Source organism: Solea senegalensis, linkage group LG14 (genome assembly GCF_019176455.1).
Source record: "Solea senegalensis isolate Sse05_10M linkage group LG14, IFAPA_SoseM_1, whole genome shotgun sequence".
In the NCBI taxonomy this organism is placed as follows: Eukaryota; Metazoa; Chordata; class Actinopteri; order Pleuronectiformes; family Soleidae; genus Solea; species Solea senegalensis.
Window position 1 is genome coordinate 25,116,039 of NC_058034.1, and position 21,792 is coordinate 25,137,830.

At 42.7% G+C, this 21,792-nt stretch overlaps 1 protein-coding gene across 1 annotated transcript; it reads left to right on the forward strand.

The window, feature by feature from the left end:
• The first annotated feature begins 413 nt into the window (after nucleotides 1-413).
• On the forward strand, nucleotides 414-21,385 carry reps2 (RALBP1 associated Eps domain containing 2). The gene is made up of 19 exons (XM_044044937.1): nucleotides 414-773; nucleotides 3,845-3,971; nucleotides 4,776-4,930; nucleotides 5,230-5,338; nucleotides 5,451-5,557; nucleotides 5,673-5,814; nucleotides 7,206-7,269; nucleotides 7,938-8,142; nucleotides 8,218-8,274; nucleotides 8,503-8,566; nucleotides 9,171-9,245; nucleotides 9,612-9,660; nucleotides 9,764-9,900; nucleotides 10,333-10,397; nucleotides 10,950-11,039; nucleotides 12,189-12,269; nucleotides 12,363-12,517; nucleotides 13,831-13,924; nucleotides 20,960-21,385. Exons 1-19 carry the CDS (start codon nucleotides 504-506, stop codon nucleotides 21,026-21,028), a joined length of 2,115 nt encoding a protein of 704 aa, XP_043900872.1. The 5' UTR covers nucleotides 414-503; the 3' UTR covers nucleotides 21,029-21,385.
• The last annotated feature ends 407 nt before the right edge of the window (nucleotides 21,386-21,792 follow it).

Here is a 21,792-nt window from a genome sequence, read left to right on the forward strand (position 1 = left end):
TATTTTAATAGAAATAAATGAATACATGAAGTTAAATCTTTAAAATGTAAAAATAATAACAACATATATATGCATTTATTAAAAGTTTTTCATATGTTCATTCATCAACACTGTAGGTGGCGCCAATGAGGCTGCAGCCACCATTCAAACAGCAGAACAATACATACATACTTGCATACTTGAGTATTGAGAAACAACCACATACTTGTGTACTCCTGTACTTCAAGTATATACTCCCAGTGTACTTCTCAAGTATATATTTCCCAAGTATTAAGAAACGGCCAGACATTTCTCTGTGTGATTCTGACAACTTGTAGTCCCGCCCACTGTTTGTAGTCCCGCCCACTTAAAGACACAGCGCTGTGTTATACACTCTGCAGAAAGAGCCGTCTTTATTCTCCTGCTCCTCCTCCGGCTCCTCCTGCTCCTCCTGCTCCTCCGGCTCCTCCTCGCCGGTGTTAGCGGCAGCAGGATCAGGATGTGTGGCTGTGTTCTGGTGTAGGATGGATCAGGACTGCGGTGTGTGGTGTTCAGGGAGTTTCCTGTCACTGAGTGAACAGGAGCAGAGCTTTTACTCAGGGTTACACGGACTGTGTCAGAGTCACACTGTTACTGTTACTGCTGCTGCTCCTGCTGCTCCTGCTGCTCCTCATCTTCATCATCCTCTTCCTCCTGCTCCCGCTCCTGCTGCAGAAAACACCGGGAACCTGTCGTCTGTGAAGGTGGCGGAGCTGTTTAAGGCGTCCGGACTTCATCCTGAGCTTCTGCACAGAGTGAGTGATGATGATGATGATGATGATGAGCTGCTGCTTCATCACATGTTCCACAGCTAAGAGCTGCAGCTGCAGGAGACACTGTGTGTGTGTGTGTGTGTGTGTGTGTGTGTGTGTGACCAGGTGTTACTAATGTTGTGGGGACCTAAACCTGTCCAGTCACATTATTATGGGGACTTGTCCTCCTTGTCCCCATAACGTAAACTGCTACATTTTAAGGTGAAGATATGTTTTAAAGTAAGGGTCAGGGTTAGGATTAGGATTAGGATTAGGTCAGTAGTAATTGTGGTTAAGGTTAGAGTAAATCTCCAGGAATGTAAGTCAATGCAATGTCCCCTCAAGTCATGAATGTCGAACGTGTGTGTGTGTGTGTGTGTGTGTTAATCAGTCAATCTCATTCAACTGATCGATCAGTTACAGATTTGGTCACAAGTCCTCCTCCAACTGTGTGTGTGTGTGTGTGTGTGTGTTGTATGTGGCATGTGTCATATGCTGACTGTGCTGTGAGCGCCCCCTGCAGCTGAGAACCAGCCTGACATACAGAGGCTCAGTATCATTGAAAAACATGGTTTAACTAAACACCTGTGTAATAAAACCAGCGTCAGTTTAAGCCGACCACGTCTTTAAGGACATGTTGACGTCTTTATCTCACTGTGAGACTCACTCTCTCACACCAAAGTCCAGACTCAAACTGATGAAGTGGTTATTGGTATAATTGATGTTGATTGATTGATTGTTGCTGCTGTCACACAGATTGTGACAGTGTGTCATCTGACAGGGATTGTGTTCTGTCCTATGTTGTCTCTAGAAGACCACTCACTCACTCACTCACTCACTCACTCACTCACCCCGTCACACTACTTATTGCTGATGCATCACAGGAATATAATGGACATATTTTTCCAGCTCAGATGAACACAGCAGATCAGATCAGCGCCTCCATTCACTCTCTGTTCTGATGGGTCGGCTCGGGGCCATCACAGTCTATTGTGTGTGTGTGTGTGTGTGTGTGTGTGGGTGTCAGGAAGTTTGGCACTGAGCTTCCTTCCTTCCTTCCTGTCCGGCCTGGATCAGCGCCACCTCACTGGGTTTGAGTGACACCCGGGGCGTGTAAGCCTGGTTTGTCCGTGCTGCTGCAGGATGTCTGCTGCAGGACTCTGCTGTGACTCCAGGGTCAATATGTCACTGAGTATCAGAGAATCTTCAATCATGTGTTTCCTTCACAACAAACAGTCGACATCCAAAACCCTGCCCCCCCAAACGAGATCTGTCAATAAACATTTTCCATATTTGAAATGGACGTGGTCTCTCAGTGTGGAGATTAAAGGAAGGAAAAGGAAGAAAGCATCTTTATTTGTCATTATACAACAACAACTGGTGAATTAATTAAAGCTCCTAATGCTGAAAAAATCCAATTTAAACTTCTATTTATAATTGTTCTTTACCAGCGGAGCTCCTGACGTCAGTGGCTCACTTTGTTTACGCCGCCATGTTGGCAGGAAAAGCTTCTGACACCTTCTGACAGACTGAGTAGTAGAAGAAGAAGAAGTAGTAGTAGTAGTAGAAGTAGTAGTAGTAGAAGAAGAAATAGTAGTGATAGTAGAAAAAGTGGTAGTAAAAGTAGTGGTAGAAGAAGTAGAAGTAGTAGTAGTAGTAGAAGTAGTAGTAGAAGAAGAAATAGTAGTGAAGAAGAAGTGTAGTGGAAGAAGTAGTAGTAGTAGTAGATCAAGTAGTAGTAGAAGTGGTGGTAGTAGAAGAAGTAGTAGTTGTATAAGAGGTAGCATTAGAAGAAGAAATAGTAGTAGAAGAAGAAGTAGTAGTAGAAGAAATAGTAGTAATAGTAGTAGAAGTGGTAGTAAAAGTAGTGGTAGTAGTAGAAGAAGTAGTAGTTGTTGTAGAAGTAGTAGTAGTAGAAGAAGTAGTAGTTGTAGTAGTAGTAGTAGTAGTAGAAGTGGTAGTAAAAGTAGTGGCGGTAGTAGAAGAAGTAGTAGTAGTTGTAGAAGTAGAAAAAGTAGTAGTAGTAGAAGAAATAGTAGAAAAAGTGGTAGTAGTAGAAGAAATAGTAGTAGAAGTGGTAGTAGTAGAAGAAATAGTAGTAATAGTAGAAGAAGAAGTAGTAGTTGTAGTAGTAGAAAAAGTAGTAGTAGTAGAATAAATAGTAGTAGAAGTGGTAGTAGTAGAAGAAATAGTAGTAATAGTAGAATAAGACGAAGTGGTAGTACTTCTTCTTCTTATTGTTATTCTCATGGTTCCTCGTGGTCATTACTGGTGTTTCTGCACATTTGAATCTCACGTCGCTGTGAAAGCTGCAGAGTGACTTTCAGTGCAGGTCGAGCACAATGAGCCCATGCACTGCACATGACCCTCGGCCTCATGAGACAATAACAGCAGCCCTCATTCATTCGTTCATATTTCATGATTCAACAACACATGATGGTGACAGCTTCACTTTCAAATTCATTCCATCAAACTCGATCCTGTTTGTTCATGTGTTCATCTGTTCATGTGTTCACCTTCACACAGATATGATATCTACGTCACATGTTCACGTCTTTATGTCACTGTTAGAACAGGAAGTGAAGTTTGTAAACCGCTCACTCTCCCACACCAAAGTCCACAGAGAAAACCAGTGATTTTAACATCACACACACACACACGAGTTGGTGATCCACTGCTGCCTCCATCACTAGAGTGAGTGACCACACGAGGCAGCAGAGGACCAGCAGCTAAAATCACTGATTTTCTCTATGAGGTTTGGTGTGGGAGAGTGAGTGAGTGAGTGAGTGAGTGAGTGAGTGAGTGAGTGAGTGGTTTACAGACTTCACTTTCCTGTCTGACAGTGAGATAAAGACATGAACACAGAGTATGTACATACTGAACCTGTAATCAGAAGAAGATCCCACTGTGCTGCTGCTGCTGCTGCTGCTGCTGCTTCTTATCACACACACACACACACACACCGTTTCTTCCTTCTGTGTTGATTTTATTCGACAAATCCCGTCGATCAGGATTGAAACTGATCCCGTTTATTCTGTTAATTCTGATGTTGTATATAATGCTGTGTTTTCCAGGTGACTGAGGTGTGTGGCGCGAGGCAGCTGGGTTACTTCGGTACGCCTCAGTTCTACGTGGCTCTGAAGCTGCTCGCCGCCGCTCAGGCAGGTTTGCCTGTTCGCCTGGACAGTGTCACAGCCACCAGTAAGTGTTCCGCTCAGGCCGGAGGAGTCTGACGAGAGCCAAAGTGGATCAGGAGATAATCTGAACATGGCAGGATTTGGTCTAATCGTGTGGAAAGGGCTAAGTGGGTCAGGAGAGCAGAAAACACAGTCGCACAGCATGTGACGCAGGATCATGATGGATCAATATGAAGAGTATAGATTTTAAATCGGCCCTGATTGATCACAGACGCTCATCCTGATGAACTCCTGTTGTCTCAGTGATTGTCACACGTGAGGTTAAAGACGAGAGGAACTCTAAAATCATGTTTTTCTTTTTACGTGGCATGTTTTTTTTTAGCTACTTAAATGGAAATATAAAAAGTACAAATGACTTAAAATGGTAAATATCAGCAAAATGCTAGTTAAGGTTTATAGAAGGGTAGTTGTGTGAGGTAGTCAACACTAACTGTGCAGGTAGCGCCCCCTGCAGCCTGGGGACAAAAGACTCACCATGTCACACACGTCTTTATCTCACTGTCAGACAGACTGAAGTTTGTAAACCACTCACTCTCCCACACCAAAGTCCAGTCCTCTGCTGCCTCGTGTGGTCACTTTGTGTCACTGAGGTCAATCTGAGCAAACAAGACATTTAAACTTAGTGATGGAGGCAGCACACACACACACACACACACACAGGAGTTGTTGATCCACAACAACTCCTGTGTGTGTGTGTGTGATGTAACATCACTGATTTTCTCTGTGGACTTTGGTGTGGGAGAGTGAGTGCTTTACAAACTTTGTGAGTGAGTGAGCCTCTGGTTCTCTTCCTCTGTTATGGCTGCAGATCTACCTCTGCCCAGATTTGTGGGGATGAAGAATGAAGCAGAGATGAGATACTCGTCGCTGCCTCTCTGTGCAGAAGCTCAGTGTGGATCAGGGTCGTGGACTCCGGCTGACAGAAGCAGCTTCAGGCGCCTGGAGGCCACCGTGGAGAAGAAGGTAAGCACAGGACTACACCGCTGATGATTTAGGCCTGTTTATTGTTTAAAATGTTCAATACCAGTATCAGCACTGATCGTTAGCCTCAACAACACTGATATCACAACCATTAATATGTGATACCAAAATCAGTGTTTACTTATTTCATTTGAGCTCATGCTTTACTACATATGACCAGAGTCATATGTAGTAAAGAGTTGATAAGAGAGTTCATAAGATACAAGAATTTGAAGTATTTGATGAGTCTTTTATGAAGTGGCTGAAATCGTGGTGATGTCATTGCGTCGTGGTTCTGACAGGAACCCTGGTCTCCGCCTCGATCACCACACACTTCCCCGCCTCTCTCTCCAGCGACGTATCGCAGCTACTCGTGCGTCAAACACAAAAATGGAGCCGACTCACAAATCAGTAAGTTTTTATTATGACCCTGTTTTTATATAACTGTCATTTTCAGGGATCAAATGTGTAATTGAGAGGAAAATGGTAGCTGGATGTTGTCAGTTTGTCTTGTGTCCGTCAGTCTATGAAGGGACGCAGACAAAATGGCCGCTGGCTCAGCTGGAGCAGCACTCCTCCCCCAACAAGTACGCATCCAAACCCACGGTGGAACATCCTGTCATGACCCGGGTACAAATGAGTTCTTTTGTTTTGTTTGGATCTGAATTTTATAACATTTTAAATAATAATTCACATGTTTTTCTTCTTCTCTCTGTGTTTGTGTGTTTGTGTGTTTGTGGCTCAGGCTTCTTCATCAGAGAGGATAAACCGTCCAGATGTGGATGATTATTGTGACACTGACCCCTGGAGGATCACAGAGGAACAGCTCGACTATTACACCAACCAGTTCAGGAGTCTTCAGCCGGACCTGGGCGCTCTGATCCTCGGTACACACACAACAACACAAGACAACACAACAACACTGACACACACATAGGAGGGTCTGATGGAAGAACACAACACCAACAACACAACACAACAAAAACACACAACAACTCTGACACACAGGAGGGTCTGATGGAAGAACACAACACCAACACCACACAACAAAAACACACAACAACACAACACCAACTCAACACAACACCAACACAACACAACAAAAACACACAGAAGGATCTAATGGAAGAACACAACACAACAAAAACACACAACAACACTGACAATAAAGTCGTCTGTCTGACACACATAGGAGGGTCTGGTGGAAGAACAGAACATCAACTCAACACCTACAAAACACAACAAAAACACACAACAACACAACTCAACACAACAACACTGACACACACATTAGGGTCTATTGGAAGAACACAACACAACAAAAACACACAACAACACTAACACACACACAGGAGGGTCTAATGGACAAACACAACAAAACATACAACAAGACTGACACACACAGGAGGGTCTGATGGAAGAACACAACACCAACACAACAACACAAACTCAACACCAACACAACACAACACACTAAAAACACACAACAACACTGACACACACAGAAGGGTCTAATGGAAGAACACAACACCAACACAACAAAAACACACAACAACACTGACACACACTGGAGGGTCTGATGGAAGAACACAACACAACAAAAACAGACAACAATTCCAACACAACACCAACACAAGAAAAACACACAGCAACACTGACACACACAGGAGGGTCTGATGGAAGAACACAACACAACAAAAACAGACAACAATACCAACACAACACCAACACAAGAAAAACACACAGCAACACTGACACACACAGGAGGGTCTGATGGAAGAACACAACACCAACACAACAAAACACACTAAAAACACACAACAACACTGCACCAACATAACAGCAACTCAACACAAGCCCAGTACAATACCAACTCAACACAACAACAAAAACACAGCACCAACCCAACAAAACAAAAACACAACATTAGCACAACATAACAAAAACACAACTCTTTTAATTGGCAGAAAAACAAACACAAACTAACACAACAACACTGACACACACGAGGGTCTGTTGGACAAACACAACACAACAAAAACACACAACAACGCTGACACACACACACAGGAACACAACACTAACACAACACCAACTCAACACCAACTCAACACCAACACAACACAACAAAAATACAACATAACACAACACAAACTAAAAATACACAACACAAATATGAACACAACTCTTTTAATTGGTAGAAAAACAAACACAAACTATAAAAGACATAAAAACGAAACATAAACTAATAAATGATTATTTTCTTTGTTTTTCTCAGGATCTGTGGCCAAAAACTTCTTCACTAAATCCAAACTCCCCATCCCTGAACTGTCACACATCTGGTGAGCGAGTGAGTCTGTGAGCGAGTGAATGAGTGAGTGAGTGAGTGAATGAATGAGTCTGTGAATGAGTGAGTGAATGAGTCTGTGAATGAGTGAGTGAGTGAGTCTGTGAATGAGTGAGTGAGTCTGTAAGTGAGTGAGTGAGTCTGTAAGTGAGTGAGTGAGTGAATGAGTCTGTGAATGAGTGAGTGAGTGAGTCTGTAAGGAGTGAGTGAGTCTGTAGTGAGTCTGTAAGTGAGTGAGTGAGTGAATGAGTCTGTGAATGAGTGAGTGAATGAGTCTGTGAATGAGTGAGTGAGTGAGTGAGTGAGTCTGTGAATGAGTCTGTGAATGAGTGAGTGAATGAGTCTGTGAATGAGTGAGTGAGTGAGTGAGTCTGTAAGTGAGTGAGTGAGTGAGTGAATGAGTGTCTGAGTGAGTGAGCGAGTGTGAGTGAATGAGTGAGAAACAATAAATGTTAGAAAAAATATTCAAATGAACATCACAGTAGTCGAGTCTGTAACAAACTATTTTTATTATGTACAGACTAAAGTAGATCAGCCAATGTAAACTGTCGTCATCTGGAGTGGCTAATCTGCAGTGATTAATCTGGAGTGGTTAATCTGCAGTGGTTTATCTGGAGTGGTTAATCTGGAGTGGTTAATCTCATTTCTTAATCTTTGTTTCAGGGAGTTGAGTGACGTGGACAGAGATGGCGCTCTAACCTTCTCTGAGTTCTGCACAGCGTTTCACCTGATTGTGGCGAGAAAGAACGGCTACGCTCTGCCGGAGAGTTTACCTGTGACTCTGAGACCTCAACAAGAGGAGGAGCAGGAGGAGCAGGAGGAGGTGATGAAGATGAAGGAGGAGGAGAACATGGTCGACACTCCTGCAGTAAGAGGAAAAACAAACAAACTCATAAAGAATCTGATTTTATCGTCGTTACATTTATTCTTGTCTCTTGTCCAGAGCACAGAGCCGCTCATCGTGTTTGAGGACGACGCTGCACCTCGACACAGTCACATGGTAAACAACAACATTTCATACACTTCCTCTTCTTTAAGAGGAAGAGATTTCTTTGAACATTCACACTGATCTTTAAAAACTGCAGACAGGAAGTTCATCAAACCCACGAGGATGAAAAGTGACCCTCTGTGATGGAGATGACACCTCTCTTTGTCACCAGCAGGGGGCAGCAACACTCTGAATATGAACTCCTGTTTGATTTCATTGCTTTGTTTTTGTCTTTTTCAGAGTCGCAGCAGATTTGAGACGAGTTTAACAAAACAATCTTTAAAAGAAGAATCGTGTCAACAAGGTAAACAAATATATTATTTCATTCTCCATAAATTCATTTTAAAAGTTCAGGTTTTCTTTTAAATGAATGAGATATTTTTTCTTAAAAACAAAGTCTGTTGTAATAAAATAAATAATCATTTCTGTTGCTTTTCTGTTTCTTACAAAAGAATATTTTTAGAAGTGTAATATATTTTATTATTTACTATGTCTCATTTGTTGGTAAACAACAGATTTTATTTCTGAGAAACTATTTCCTCTCATTTCATAATGTATGAAATTAATTATTTTTATATTCTTGTCTCATAAAAACAGCATAAAAAAGTATTTTCAGTCGTTTAAAATGCGGCATATTTTTTTATTTCTTGTAAATTGCAATTCACATTATTTTTAAGAACATTATTACATGAAATAAAAAAGGTAATTTATAAATTAATTAAGAAGGAAATGGATTCTTAGATGTTAAAAAAAAAGTAAAATAATCCACAGACTCTTGTGTATTAACATTGGGAATAATTTGATCAGATTACAGCTGGATTACAGTCTTTTATTCGTCCTCTTCATAATTTAAAATTTTAAATAAATAAATTATAAATAAACATTGTGTCTTCTCTTTGTTTGTACAGACGATGATTTGACGAGAGCGACGACGTCACAGCAGAAACCTGTTCTACCAATCTGTGCTTTTCCTCAGAGACCAGGTGATATGATATAAGAGATAAGATAAGATAAGGTAAGGTAAGATATAAGAGATAAGAGATAAGATAACACGGTTCTCACAGTTTGTGAATGTGACAAAAATAATTCAAGGCCCTTGAAAGTCTTTGAAAATGTCCCTAAATACAAAGACAAAGGACAATGACTTTGTCCAGATGTAAATCAATAAAAGTGAACGTCATGTTGTCCTCCCATCTGAAGCTGTGTCAACACACTCAGTCCTAGAATTTGAGGGAATTAGTCCTGGAAGGTCCTGGAAAGTCCTTGAATTTGTTGTCAACCGAGGTGTAAAAACCTTGGTATAAATTTGCAGTCATTAGAGTGTGACCTGAATGTGTTCTTCCTCTCAGAACCTCCTCAGGATCTGGACCCACAGATGAGGACCAGAACCAGGCCCAGGTGAGAGCATTTCACTCACAGTGTGACTGGATCAGAACCATGTCACAGACCCACGTCACAGAACCATGACAGACCTGTGTCCCGGTGTTGTTTCCGTCTGCAGGTCTTACTCCAGCACATCCTTTGAAGACGCTCTGAAGAAAACCGAGGAGCCTCCGACGCCTCCACCACGACCCCAGAAGACCCACTCCAGAGCCTCGTCACTGGACCTCAACAAGCTGCTCCAGCAGGGGGCGCCAGGTACCACGTCCTCACATCCTCACACTGACCTGGCTCTTCACAGATCCTGAGATGGAATCAACAAAATTATATTTTGGTTTAATGTGTTTTGACCCAGGTTTAATGTGTTTTTGACTCAGGTTTAAGGTGTTTTGACCCAGGTTTAATGTGTTTTTGACCCAGGTTTAAGGTGTTTTTGACCCAGGTTTAAGGTGTTTTTTGACCCAGGTTTAATGTTTTGACCTAGGTTTTGTTTTTGACCCAGGTTTATGTGTTTTTGACCCAGGTTTACCCAGGTTTGTGTGTTTTTGACCCAGGTTTAATGTGTTTTGACCCAGGTTTAAGGTGTGTTTTTGACTCAGGTTTATGTTTTGACCTGTTTAAGGTGTTTTTGACTCAGGTTTAAGGTGTTTTTGACTCAGGTTTAAGTGAATATTGTCTTGTGTGTTTCAGGAGTAAAAAGTGCTGGATGGTTACTTCCTCCCCCAGCTCTGCCTCCAAGACCGTCGGCCTCTCAGGTGACTCACACTTTTTCTATTGTACAATTCTGCAAACTTCAAAGTGTGGTTGTGCTGTGAGCGCCCCCTACAGTACACTGAGCAGGCTTGTTCTTAGAGAAAACCCTTACATAAAATCTACATCAGTTTGTCTATGATATCTACTGTACGTCACATGTTCACGTCCTTATGTCACTGTTAGAACAGGAAGTGAAGTTTGTAAAACACTCACTCTCCCACACCAAAGTCCACAGAGAAAAGCAGTGATTTTAACATCACACACACAGGAGTTGATCCACTGCTGCCTCCATCACTAAGTTTAAATGTCTTATTTTATTAATTCTGGCTTTAAAATCCTTTGTTCAGATTGACCTCAGTGACACAAAGTGACCACACGAGGCAGCAGAGGACCAGCAGCTCCTGTGTCCCTGTGAGCTAGAATCACTGATTGCCTTTGGTGTGGGAGAGCGTCTGATTTCCTCATGCTCGACACTTGTAAACAAATGTCCCGTTCACTTACGATGGAGGGACATTTTGTTGCTTCATCAGTTGTCACTTGTCGTTTTCTCTCAGGTTTCTCATTTCATCTCTGCCACAGAGAAAAGTGCTCAGAGTTCAGTTCAGCAGCCAAACTTCGCTGACTTCAGTCACTTCAAAGAAGAGGTGAGCAGAAAAACCTGGTCTAACTGTCAGGGTTGGGTCCTGGACTGTCAATGTTCTGTGTCAGACTATTACACTGACTACACAATAAACCTGTGTATGTTTTATTTATATATAAACTGCAAGGACCATTAATTAAATGAAATGAAATTAAATTAAATTAAATTAAATTAAATTAAATTAAATTATTACATGTGTGGATGCTGTTATAAAACAACATGTTCACGTCTTTATCTCACTGTCAGACAGACTTTTACAAGTTTGTAAACCACTCACTCACAGTTGTTGATCCACTGCTGAGTTCTAATGTCTTATTTTATTAATTCAGATTGACCTCAGTGTCACACAGTGACCACATGAGGCAGCAGAGGACCAGCAGCTCCTCTGAGCTAAAACAAATTCACTTTACCTTACTAAAGTTTTACTACACTTGACTGTGGTGGGTCAGAGTCGTGTGATTCACCGCCTCCGTCAGCACCAGAAATCAAACCCTCAGACTGTCTGAGTTTGTTTTTAATGGCCTGTTAGCACAGTTACCACGTGCAGGTTTAATGTCTACAACTCCTCCTTTCTCCTGAGTCGCTCATAATTCCTGCTGCTTGGCTCTAATTTGTATCATTTAAATGGCGAAACTCCAGCGTCCTTCTCTGACATTGCTGAAGTGAAACCGCCGTGACCTCTGGCTGCTGTGACCACACATGCAGCTAATGGAGCTCCTGTGGTTTACTGCCGCTGCAGCAGCTCCTGCACCCGTGTTTTAATGTTTCCACGCCGCGCTCGGGTTTCATATTCAGCAGTAAAGTCCAGGATTGCGCTTGCTCGCCTGCGTTGCTCAGCAGAATGCATTTTTAGGTTTTTTCATGGGCAGCAGCAGCAGCAGCAGCACAAGCAGCAGCAGCAGCAGCAGCAGCAGCAGCAGCGTGAGCCTGTTTAAAGCATCAGGAAAACCACAGTGCAGAGACAAGCTCGTAGAAATTAGAGGATCACGTTGGCTAAACCCCACATTAAAATGTCCACAGACAACAGTGGGACAGGACTGTGTGGACGAAGACAGACACAAGTGCTAAAAACTACAGTTTGTGGTGCAAGTTTTTCAGTTCTTTTTTATCTCATTTCATGAAACAATGATGTGAAAAACTGTCTGTGCTGCAGGAGGAGATCAGTGTCAAACCTGAGGACCCGTGTCCACCGTCCAGATTTGTTCCAAGCGCTGAGAACTTGACTTCAAAACAGGTCATTAAACATCATGTTCATTCATTCATTCATCCATTCATTCGTGTGTTTTCGTACGTTGACTTGTGGCTTGTTTTTCCGTTTGTCTCCCAGGACGTCGTCGTGGTCGCTGGTTCCTCTCAGGTGCCGCAGAAACCAGTTCGCAAGAAGTACCACGCTGAGACTCAGAGCGCAGAGACCCTGACGCCGCCGTCGGTCCCGCCCACCGCCGCCGCGTCCTTCCCTCACCCGACAAAACCTGCTCAAAAGTCAGTCAAACTGTGGACTCTGTCTGTCCAACGAGTGTCTGTTAAAGGCTTGAACGTGCACAAAAAAACATTCAATAATTCCAAAGTTATGAAAATGTTATCGCACTATTGTTATTAGTCATGGGCTCAACAGCGCCCCCCTTAGGCCAGTCCAAGACATATCAGAGAATAAAACAGAGAAACATAAGACACTGTAGAAATGATTAAAACAACACAAATAAACAAGTCATACAATAAAACATGATCGCACTAACGCTCCAGGACAAGTTCCTTCAAAGGTCGCCAAACTCCTTCAATCCAAGATGGCGGCCTTCCTGTTGTGTTTGGATCATGATGTCATTTTTTTCTTCTTCCCGACCTTCTACACCTGCTGTTCAGGGTGAATTAGAACTGGAGGCGGTGCACTTATTGGCCCCTCCCACAGACGTAAATCTCCACCATGAGTTTTGGGGCGTGGTCAAAGGCCTCAAAAATGCAATTCATTATAATAAGATGGATCATAATAATAATAATAACATGTTAATGTTAATATGTTAATATTTCTCTAGAACGTCTGTATTTTGGGGCGTGGTCAGAGCGTGAGTGAAGTTTCAGATATGTTTCCATCTTTCATCTCTGACTCTCATTCATCATCATCATCATCATCATTCATCATCATCATCATCATCATCATCATCATTCATCTCCTGTTAAATGTTAAACAAACACTGACATGCACACGACTCACTTCCTGTTCCTGCCACCATCTCTCATAGAACTTGATTTACTCAACAAATGAATTGTGTTTGTGTGTCTGTGTGTGTTTGTGTGTGTCTCTGTGAGTGTCTGTGTGTGTCTATGTGTCTGTGTGTGTTTCTGTGTTTGTGTGTCTGTGTGGGTCTGTGTGTGTCTGTTGTGTTTGTGTGTGTTGTGTGTGTTTGTGTGTCTGTATGTGTCTGTGTGTCTGTATGTGTCTGTGTGTTTGTGTGTCTGTATGTGTTGTGTTTGTGTGTCTGTGGTGTTTGTGTGTCTGTATGTGTCTGTGTGTGTCTGTATGTGTCTGTGTGTGTCTGTATGTGTGTGTGTGTGTGTCTGTTTGTGTGTGTGTGTCTGTGTGTGTATGTTTGTGTCTGTGTGTGTCTGTGTGTGTTTGTGTGTTTGTGTGTTTGTATGTGTCTGTTTTGTGTTTTGTGTGTGTGTGTCTGTGTGTGTTTGTGTGTCTGTGTGTGTGTCTGTGTGTGTTTGTGTGTCTGTGTGTGTCTGTGTGTCTGTGTGTGTCTGTGTGTGTCTGTGTGTGTTTGTGTGTCTGTGTGTGTCTTTGTGTTTGTGTCCAGGCAGAAGAGGGAGATCCAGACGGCGATCCGGAAGAACAGGGAAACCAACGCGGTGCTGACACGCCTCAACAGTGAGCTCCAACAACAACTCAAGGTCAGTCCATGTTCTGTGTGTGAACCGCGTGACCTCTGACCTCTGGCTCCTCCGGGGACGAGGGAAAAACCCAGATCTTCCCTCACAGAGAGAGACGTTTGAGACGTTGATGAGAATCTTCATCACAAAGCTGATCGCCACCGTGTTGACCAAACAGAAACACACTTCACCTCATTCACATTTAAGAGCTTTTTTTGTTTTGTGTGATTGTCACATATTTGGGACAGCGTTATTGTGGGACAGTCGTCGTGTGTCTCGCACACAGACACAGACATCAGTGTTTGCATCTGTGTGTGACTCACACACATGCCTGTACACACGCACACACACACACACAAGATAAAACACGAACACAGAGTGGAGATTTCTGAGCGTTGAACTTGTATTTATTATTTTCATGTGGAGCTGCACAGTGATATTAACTGTTCTTTGCTGAATGGTTGAATCTGTGACTGAGTTTCAATAATGACATCAGACACACATTCAATCCAGACCAGTGTTTGTCAAACCTGGAAATCGATCCAAAATGATGTCTTTGTTTTATGGAGCAAAGAAACCAGAGAATATTCACATTTAAGAAGCTGAAAAATCACACAAACAGGTTTTATTGATTAAAATAAAGCCTCAAAGTCATCAAACTGAATTATTTAAATAGTGGATGATTCATTTAGCTATAAAGGTCGGATAAAGGATGTTTTTTAACTCCTGTGTGGACAGAAAATGACAGAGAAACCTGTCACAACATTACAGTCACCAACTATGTCAAATTATAAGTGTATTATTATGATCATTATGGACTCGTTGACCTGTTTTCATTCTCACTCTGTTTGCTGGGACTAAAGTGGTCTCATCCGTCCTCGCTGTAATTCTGCACGTTCATCAAAGCATGTGTGGAATCCTGCAGAGACAGACATGTGTGTGTCTTTATTTAGACGCCAGCCTTGTTAAAACAGCCAGGACTCTGTGGCATCCACAACTGTCCTGTTCAAAATAGTCCCAGCAACGACAGCGTCCACGGAGGACGATGAGACAGCGTGTGAGGAAAGAGAAAATAAATCTATAAATAAACTTATTTTCTTTAGATTTTTCCTCAAATTCAGAGGAAAACTGAGAAAAAATGTGAGTCTGAGACTTTTTATCTGTTTTAAAATCTGTAGTAGTTTGAGTAGTTGTAGGAAGGAAGGAAGGAAACTGAACCAAAATATAATATATTATTATAATAATGATAATGATATAAAATATACTGATATAATTTATAGATGGATAAACTGATCAAAGGTTAGATTATTAAAAACAATCCAGATTGTTGAGGCTCAAATGAACAAAATGACAACTTTAGGTTTTAATATGTGAAACATTAAAATGTGAATGTGTCACCATGGAGACACTGTTCAATGTTTTACTGAACCTTCAATGACACAGTATTTTCAATCAAAATAAATATTAAACACATGAAACAGGTCATTAAAAAAACAAAAAACATAAGAGCAACCATTTCTGTAGGAAAAAACGATTCATGGGTTTATGAGAGCATACATTTGTTATATTTGGTCGATTAATAAACAATAACAGCAACTATCGTCCAATTAAATGGCTCGATTTATGGCTCCACTCACCTGTAGCAGTGACCAACCTGGTGCATGTGGACACCTGGTCACCCTCAGACCTGACTTCCTGTTTACGCCAGACATCAGAGTAAACCAACCCTGACACCTACAGGTCTAATAAATACTGTCCCAGAGTCTTTTGAGTCTTTTGAGGTCGAGTCACAAGGGAAATCTGAGTCCAAGTCTCCGACTCGAGTCCCTGTCTCTGGTTGGCTGTTTGTGCAGCTCTAGCATTAGTCTTGTTGTGTTAGCGTGTGTTACTCACACGTGATACAAGAAAACACAAGTCATTCAGTGATAAAGAAAGGTTTCAGGTTTGGGGTGAACACACATTCAGGACACTGGGATTTTAAAAATTCTTATTCTTTAAAGACTCTTGCCGTGTCTTGTTTGGGGGATTGGCGATCACGACACTGCGCGAGTTCATAGGTCATCTGGGAGGCGGGGCAATTCCTTCCTTGTGAGTGATGCTTGCAGTCACAAAAAAGAATTGTGGACCCGTTCTTGGGTGTCCCAAAGAGGACAGTATGGACTGTCCTTCATGTTACGCGGCGACAGAGCACTCTGTCCTATTGGTCTTGGACTTCTAGTCAGGGTGTCGCAGAGCATCCCAAAAGCCAAATCTTTGTTCTTCAGTTATGTTACACAACACATCCGCTCATAGTGCCCAAAGGTTTATAATTGGGTCCGAAACAGGAAGTGTGTCAGTCACGACCAAATCGCTTGAAAATTGCCCAGAGTTTGTGTCGTCTGATCCCGAACTCGGCTGATTACTCGGCATTTCCAACTTTATTTTCAAATTGGTCTTGGTTCTTCCAACACCAATGCCATGGCAACCTTAGCAGGGAATTCCGCCGGCCTTTGATCTGTACACATGCACCATTCAACCGCAGACAGTCACATCCTCCTTCTAAGTGTGACGACATCATGCACACTAAAAACCAGGAAAACCAGACCACTAAGAAGTGCTCGAGAAGAAGAGGAACGAGGCTCTGAGCTGAGGTGTGAGGAGAAAGCAGTAATGCGTCATTATGGAGGCGACCAGCTGGAAACACCAAGGAAGAAAGAAACCTTCTAGTGTTGAAATTGCATTGTTCTAACATCAGGATAGCTTTCTCATGTCTGCGCTAACATTCAGCAGGTGAGAATGGAAACAAAACCGCCAAGTGATGGATTTGTTCCACTTATGGAATCAAGTGGGTATCAAGTGAAGGAATTCCTGGACTTTGGCGGTTTTGGACATGTGTATCTTTGTAAGAGAAGAGACACCGCAGAGACGGTGGCTGTGAAGGCTGTATCCAAAGTAAAAGCTAAATATGGGAAAGAAGAGGTGCAAAACCTGGAATCCATCAGGAACCTCGACCCAGACAAGAACAGCCTGATCAGGTTTAACAGGCACTTTGAGCTCAAAGGAAATGTTTTTCTGGAATTTGAGAAACTGGACATGACGCTCTACGATTTGGTTTTCAACAACAGCAGGCGACTGTTTCTCTCTGAGATTCAAATCATCACGCGACACCTGCTGGTTGCACTGAACGCTCTTAAGACCATCAAATTGGTACATTGTGACATTAAGTTGGACAATATTATGCTGACTAATCCCAGTCTGCAGACCTGTAAGGTGAAGCTGATCGACTTTGGTGTGGCTTATACAGTCTCCAATCTGCAACTTGGCAATGTGTTTCAAGTACTTTCGTACAGAGCTCCTGAAGTCTCACTGGGTCTTCCTCTGAGTGAGGCAGTGGACATGTGGTCCCTCGGCTCTGTCCTTGCCACTGCATATCTCAAGGCTGTGTTGTATTCAGGATACTGTGAATTGGCAAACATGAACGATATTGTGCAGTTGCTTGGTCAACCTGATGACCACATGCTGAATACTGGACTTTATACCAGTAAATATTTTTCCCAAGACAAAGACTCCTCGTGGAAACTGAAAATGAAGTGTAGCTGTTCCGTAGGGAATGTCTCAGAAAGCTCCGAGATGTCAGAGAATTCGAGGAGCTCGGAAAGGTCTGGGATCTCAGGGAGCTCAGAGAGCTCATGGAGCTCCAAGTCCAATGAGCAGCACAAATCAGTAACTTGTTCAAGAAGGACCGGGTCAAGGAAGTCGGAGAAACAGCCAGGTAGCTCTGGGAGCTCCTGGAGTGAGCAGCATGGTTTTCACCCATTGATAACTCACGTGTCATCACAAATGTTTGCCAGTCTAGATGACATTGTTAAGACTCGCCCAGGTTCTGCTGCTAATGAGGACACACAGGCTTTCATAAGCCTCCTCAAAGAAATGATGCAAAAAGATCCAAAGAAAAGAATTTCCCCCAGTGAAGCTCTGAGGCATCCGTTTATAGCCAAGAAATACTTTCGTGGTGATTGTGCAGCTTCCAACAAAGAAAGTAAGAAAGTACCTCCATCAGGTGGCTTAGTCGATAGAGCCACTGCCAACACCGTTGACCGATCACCACAGAAAGCTGTCTCACATGACACCAATGTTTCCGAGCCTTTACCTGCCTCTGCTAGTCATGTCTCTAATGGAGACAAGATTAGCTCAATTGATGGAACTATGGGCCCAAAAATCAAAGCCAAAAATAAGCTTTTAAAGAGAGTCAATGGATTTTTTTCACAGCTTTTTAAGAAAGGATCTTTCACAAGTACGAAGGATGAGGAAACTGCTCCTTCCAGCAACGAGAAACCACCACCGACAGCTGGCTTTGCTGACAGAGGCACAGCCAACAGTGTCGGCAGAGCACCACAGAACGATACCTCAGGTGAGACCAGTGTTACAGAGACTTCACCTGCCTCTGCTTGTCACGTTTCCAATGGAGACAAGATTAACACAACTGACAGGAGTATTGGGTCAAAAGTCAGAACCAAACATAAGCTTTTCAAGAGGTTCCATGGGTTTTTCTCACACCTGTTTAAGGATAAGGAAACTGCCGCTTCCAGCTATGAGAATCCACCACTCACAGCTAACATGACTGACAGAAAGGTTGCTGACAGTCCACCACAGACAGCTCGCGCAGGTGACATCAATGCTGTTGAGACTTGTCCTGCCTCTGCTAGTTCCAAAAGAAGCACCATTCAACAGGAGAGAATGAATGCACAACTACAGAATGATGGATTTGTTCCACTTATGGAATCAAGTGGGTATGAAGTGAAGGAAGTACTTGGTTACGGTGGCTTTGGACATGTGTATCTGTGCAGGAGATCAGACACCAGAGAGATGGTGGCCGTAAAGGCTATGGCAAAAGTAAAAGCTAAATATGGTAAAGAAGAGGTACAGAACCTGGAATCCCTCAGGAATCTTGACCCAGACCAGAACAGCTTGATCAGGTTTAACAGGCACTTTGAGCTCCAAGGGAACATTTTTCTGGAGTTTGAGAAACTGGACATGACGCTCTACGATTTTGTTTTTAACAACAGCAGGCAACTGTTTCTGTCTGAGATTCAACTGATCACACAACAGCTGCTGGTTGCACTGAACGCTCTTAAGAGCATAAAAATGGTACATTGTGACATCAAGTTACAGAACATTATGCTGACTAATCCCAGTCTACAGCCCTGTAAGGTGAAGCTGATCGACTTTGGTTTGGCTCATTTAGTCTCCAATCTGGAAAGTGGCGATGTGTTTCAAGAACTTTCGTACCGAGCCCCTGAAGTCTCACTGGGTCTTCCTCTGAGTGAGGCAGTGGACATGTGGTCCCTCGGCTCTATAATCACCACTGCATACCTCAAGGCTACGTTTTATTCAAGAGACTGTGAATTGGCAAACATGAACGACATTGTGCAGTTGTGTGGTCAACCTGATGACCACTTGCTGAATACTGGACTTTATTCCAGGAAATATTTTTACAAAGACAAAGATTCATTGTGGAAACTGAAAACAGTGTGTAGCTGTCCAGTAGGGAATGGCTTAGAAAGCTCTTGGATCTCAGGGACGTCAAAGACCTCAGGGAGCTCCAGGACCAGTGAAGCTTGGTGTTCAATAGGGGATGGATTAAGGAGGTCAAGGAAACAGCCAGGGATCTCAGAAAGTCCTGGAATTTCAAGAAGACCAAAGAGCTCTGGCAGAGTTCAGAGAGCTCACAGAACTCCAAACCAGTGAGCAGGGTGGTGTTCATGTGTCATCAATAATGTTTACCGGTCTCTGTGGCATGGTATCACCCCGGAGCGCCGAGGCATCATTTAATCCCCATGAAAAACTTTCCGAATTCATTTGTGTTGCTCCCAACCACGATGGCAGCCCACCACAGAGCGGTAGCTCACATGAGACCAATGTTACCGAGGTTTCACCTGCCTCTGATGTCTGATGGAGACAAGATTAGGAGCAGCGATGGAACTCAAGGGTTCAAACATCAAAACCAAAACTTAAGAGCATTGTCTCACGGCTGTTCAGGAAAAAAAACAACATCACGTCGTTTACTTTGACTTTGATCACAGTGTAAAACAAATGAGTTTTGGGCCGGCAAGTCCTGAAACCCTTTGACCTCAGCACAATACTAACTTGGCTGAAGGAAGTCAAATATCTGAGCTGCACTCAACATTTGTGATGTAACGGTGCGTGACAGTTGTAGTCGGACGTGGGAATCTAAGTTTAGGGGCCCGACCTTCAACAGGAACTCGGATTTTCTGTTCTGGAAGTTGGAGGAGCCTCGCAAACCCTGACATGGGATTCCAAGATGGCTCCATTTGCATAAATAGTTAAAATACTCTGCTACTTTGTTTGTTACAAGAATACGGTCAACTCAGATGTGACGTCACTCTCATGTGTGACTTTCGATGTAAAGCAGTCATTCATGGCAGTACCCACACTCTAATCCAGGGGGCGGTATTGTTCTTTGTTATATGCCATTAAACGACAAACACAACACTGACTGACTCTGATACAGATATTAACGTCATTTACACTCGTCGTACTTTCATTGCAACTTGTATATACCTTTGACGATATTATCTGTAACGTCATTACACTGGAATTGTCTTTATAATGATTTTTAATATGTTGATGTCGAGCGCAGCTGAATATTTTCTATCAACACGATGTGGTACAAACTGTAACTTCCGCTGTTGTACAAGAGAAATAAAAAATAAGTCTACAATAAAACATTTAAGACTTTTGGTTGCTTTTTTCTCTTTTTTATCAAACTTGTACTGAACGGTGAACATCATTTTAATCCCGAACCCATCAGAGCACGAGACAGAGGCGCAAAGGACTGTTCTGTGGCTTTTTTGGGGTGTTTGGTTAGAATGATGTCACATAGTTGCCCACACTTCAAAAATAAAAGCAAATGCCGAATGTACTGAAACCCAGTTTGATAGTTCAGCTAACGAACAACCAAACACTGACCTCGGCTAATGTTGTGGACTATAAAACGACAGGTAACATAAAAACACAAGTCGTGACACTTGTTTGCGATGTTTCTTGTGGCCGCAGGTGGTTCACCGGCAGAGAGTCGCGCTGGAGTCGCAGCTGGATCTGCTGCGACCTCTGACCTCCACATGACGGAGTCAGGGGTTTGAATCCCGTCACTGATGTTCACCCGTGTCTCTGTGTGAGTGAAGACACACAAAAGGGCTGATGATCGACACAACAGTTACACACTGAATTTTCCTTGATTTGACTTTTAACTGTCGTGTATTTTTTTAAAATCATTGATGTAAAATATCTCGTTAACTTATTTTTCTCCCCGTTCTTTTTGAGTTACTTCACCGGAGAAAACACATGTAACATTTTACTGTTAAAATGATTCAGGTTCAGGTTTTGTTTTGTGTTTTAAATGTGGTTGTGTGACGTGCTGCCGGTCTGTTTGAGCGCCCCCTGCTGCTTTAGACACCGAGGCTCACTCTCAGTGAAAACATGGCTGCCAAAACAAAAGGAGACTCTAAGATATCTACGTCACATGGTCACGTCTTTATCTCACTGTCAGACAGACTTTTCCAACAGGAAAGTCAAGTTTGTTAACTACTCACTCACCCACCCACTCACACACACACACACTCACTCACTCACTCACTCACTCACTCATTCACTCACTCACTCTCCCACACCAACGTCCAGAGAGGAAATCAGAGATTTTAACATCACACACACAGGAGTTGTTGATCCACTGCTGCCTCCATCACTAAGTTCTAATGTCTGATTTCAGTGAATTCGACTTTTGAAATCGTTTGTTCAGATTCACGTCAGTGACACAAAGTGACCACACGAGGCAGCAGAGGACCAGCAGCTCCTGTGTCTCTGTGAACAAAGCACCCACCTCATTAAAT

Coding starts and splice junctions, on each gene's coding strand:
- reps2 (XM_044044937.1), top strand. CDS start 504: ATGGATCAGGACTGCGGTGTGTGGTGTTCAGGGAGTTTCCTGTCACTG. Junction 8,275..8,502: donor CACCTCGACACAGTCACATG/GTAAACAACAAC, acceptor TGTCTTTTTCAG/AGTCGCAGCAGATTTGAGAC. Junction 9,661..9,763: donor AGGACCAGAACCAGGCCCAG/GTGAGAGCATTT, acceptor TTCCGTCTGCAG/GTCTTACTCCAGCACATCCT.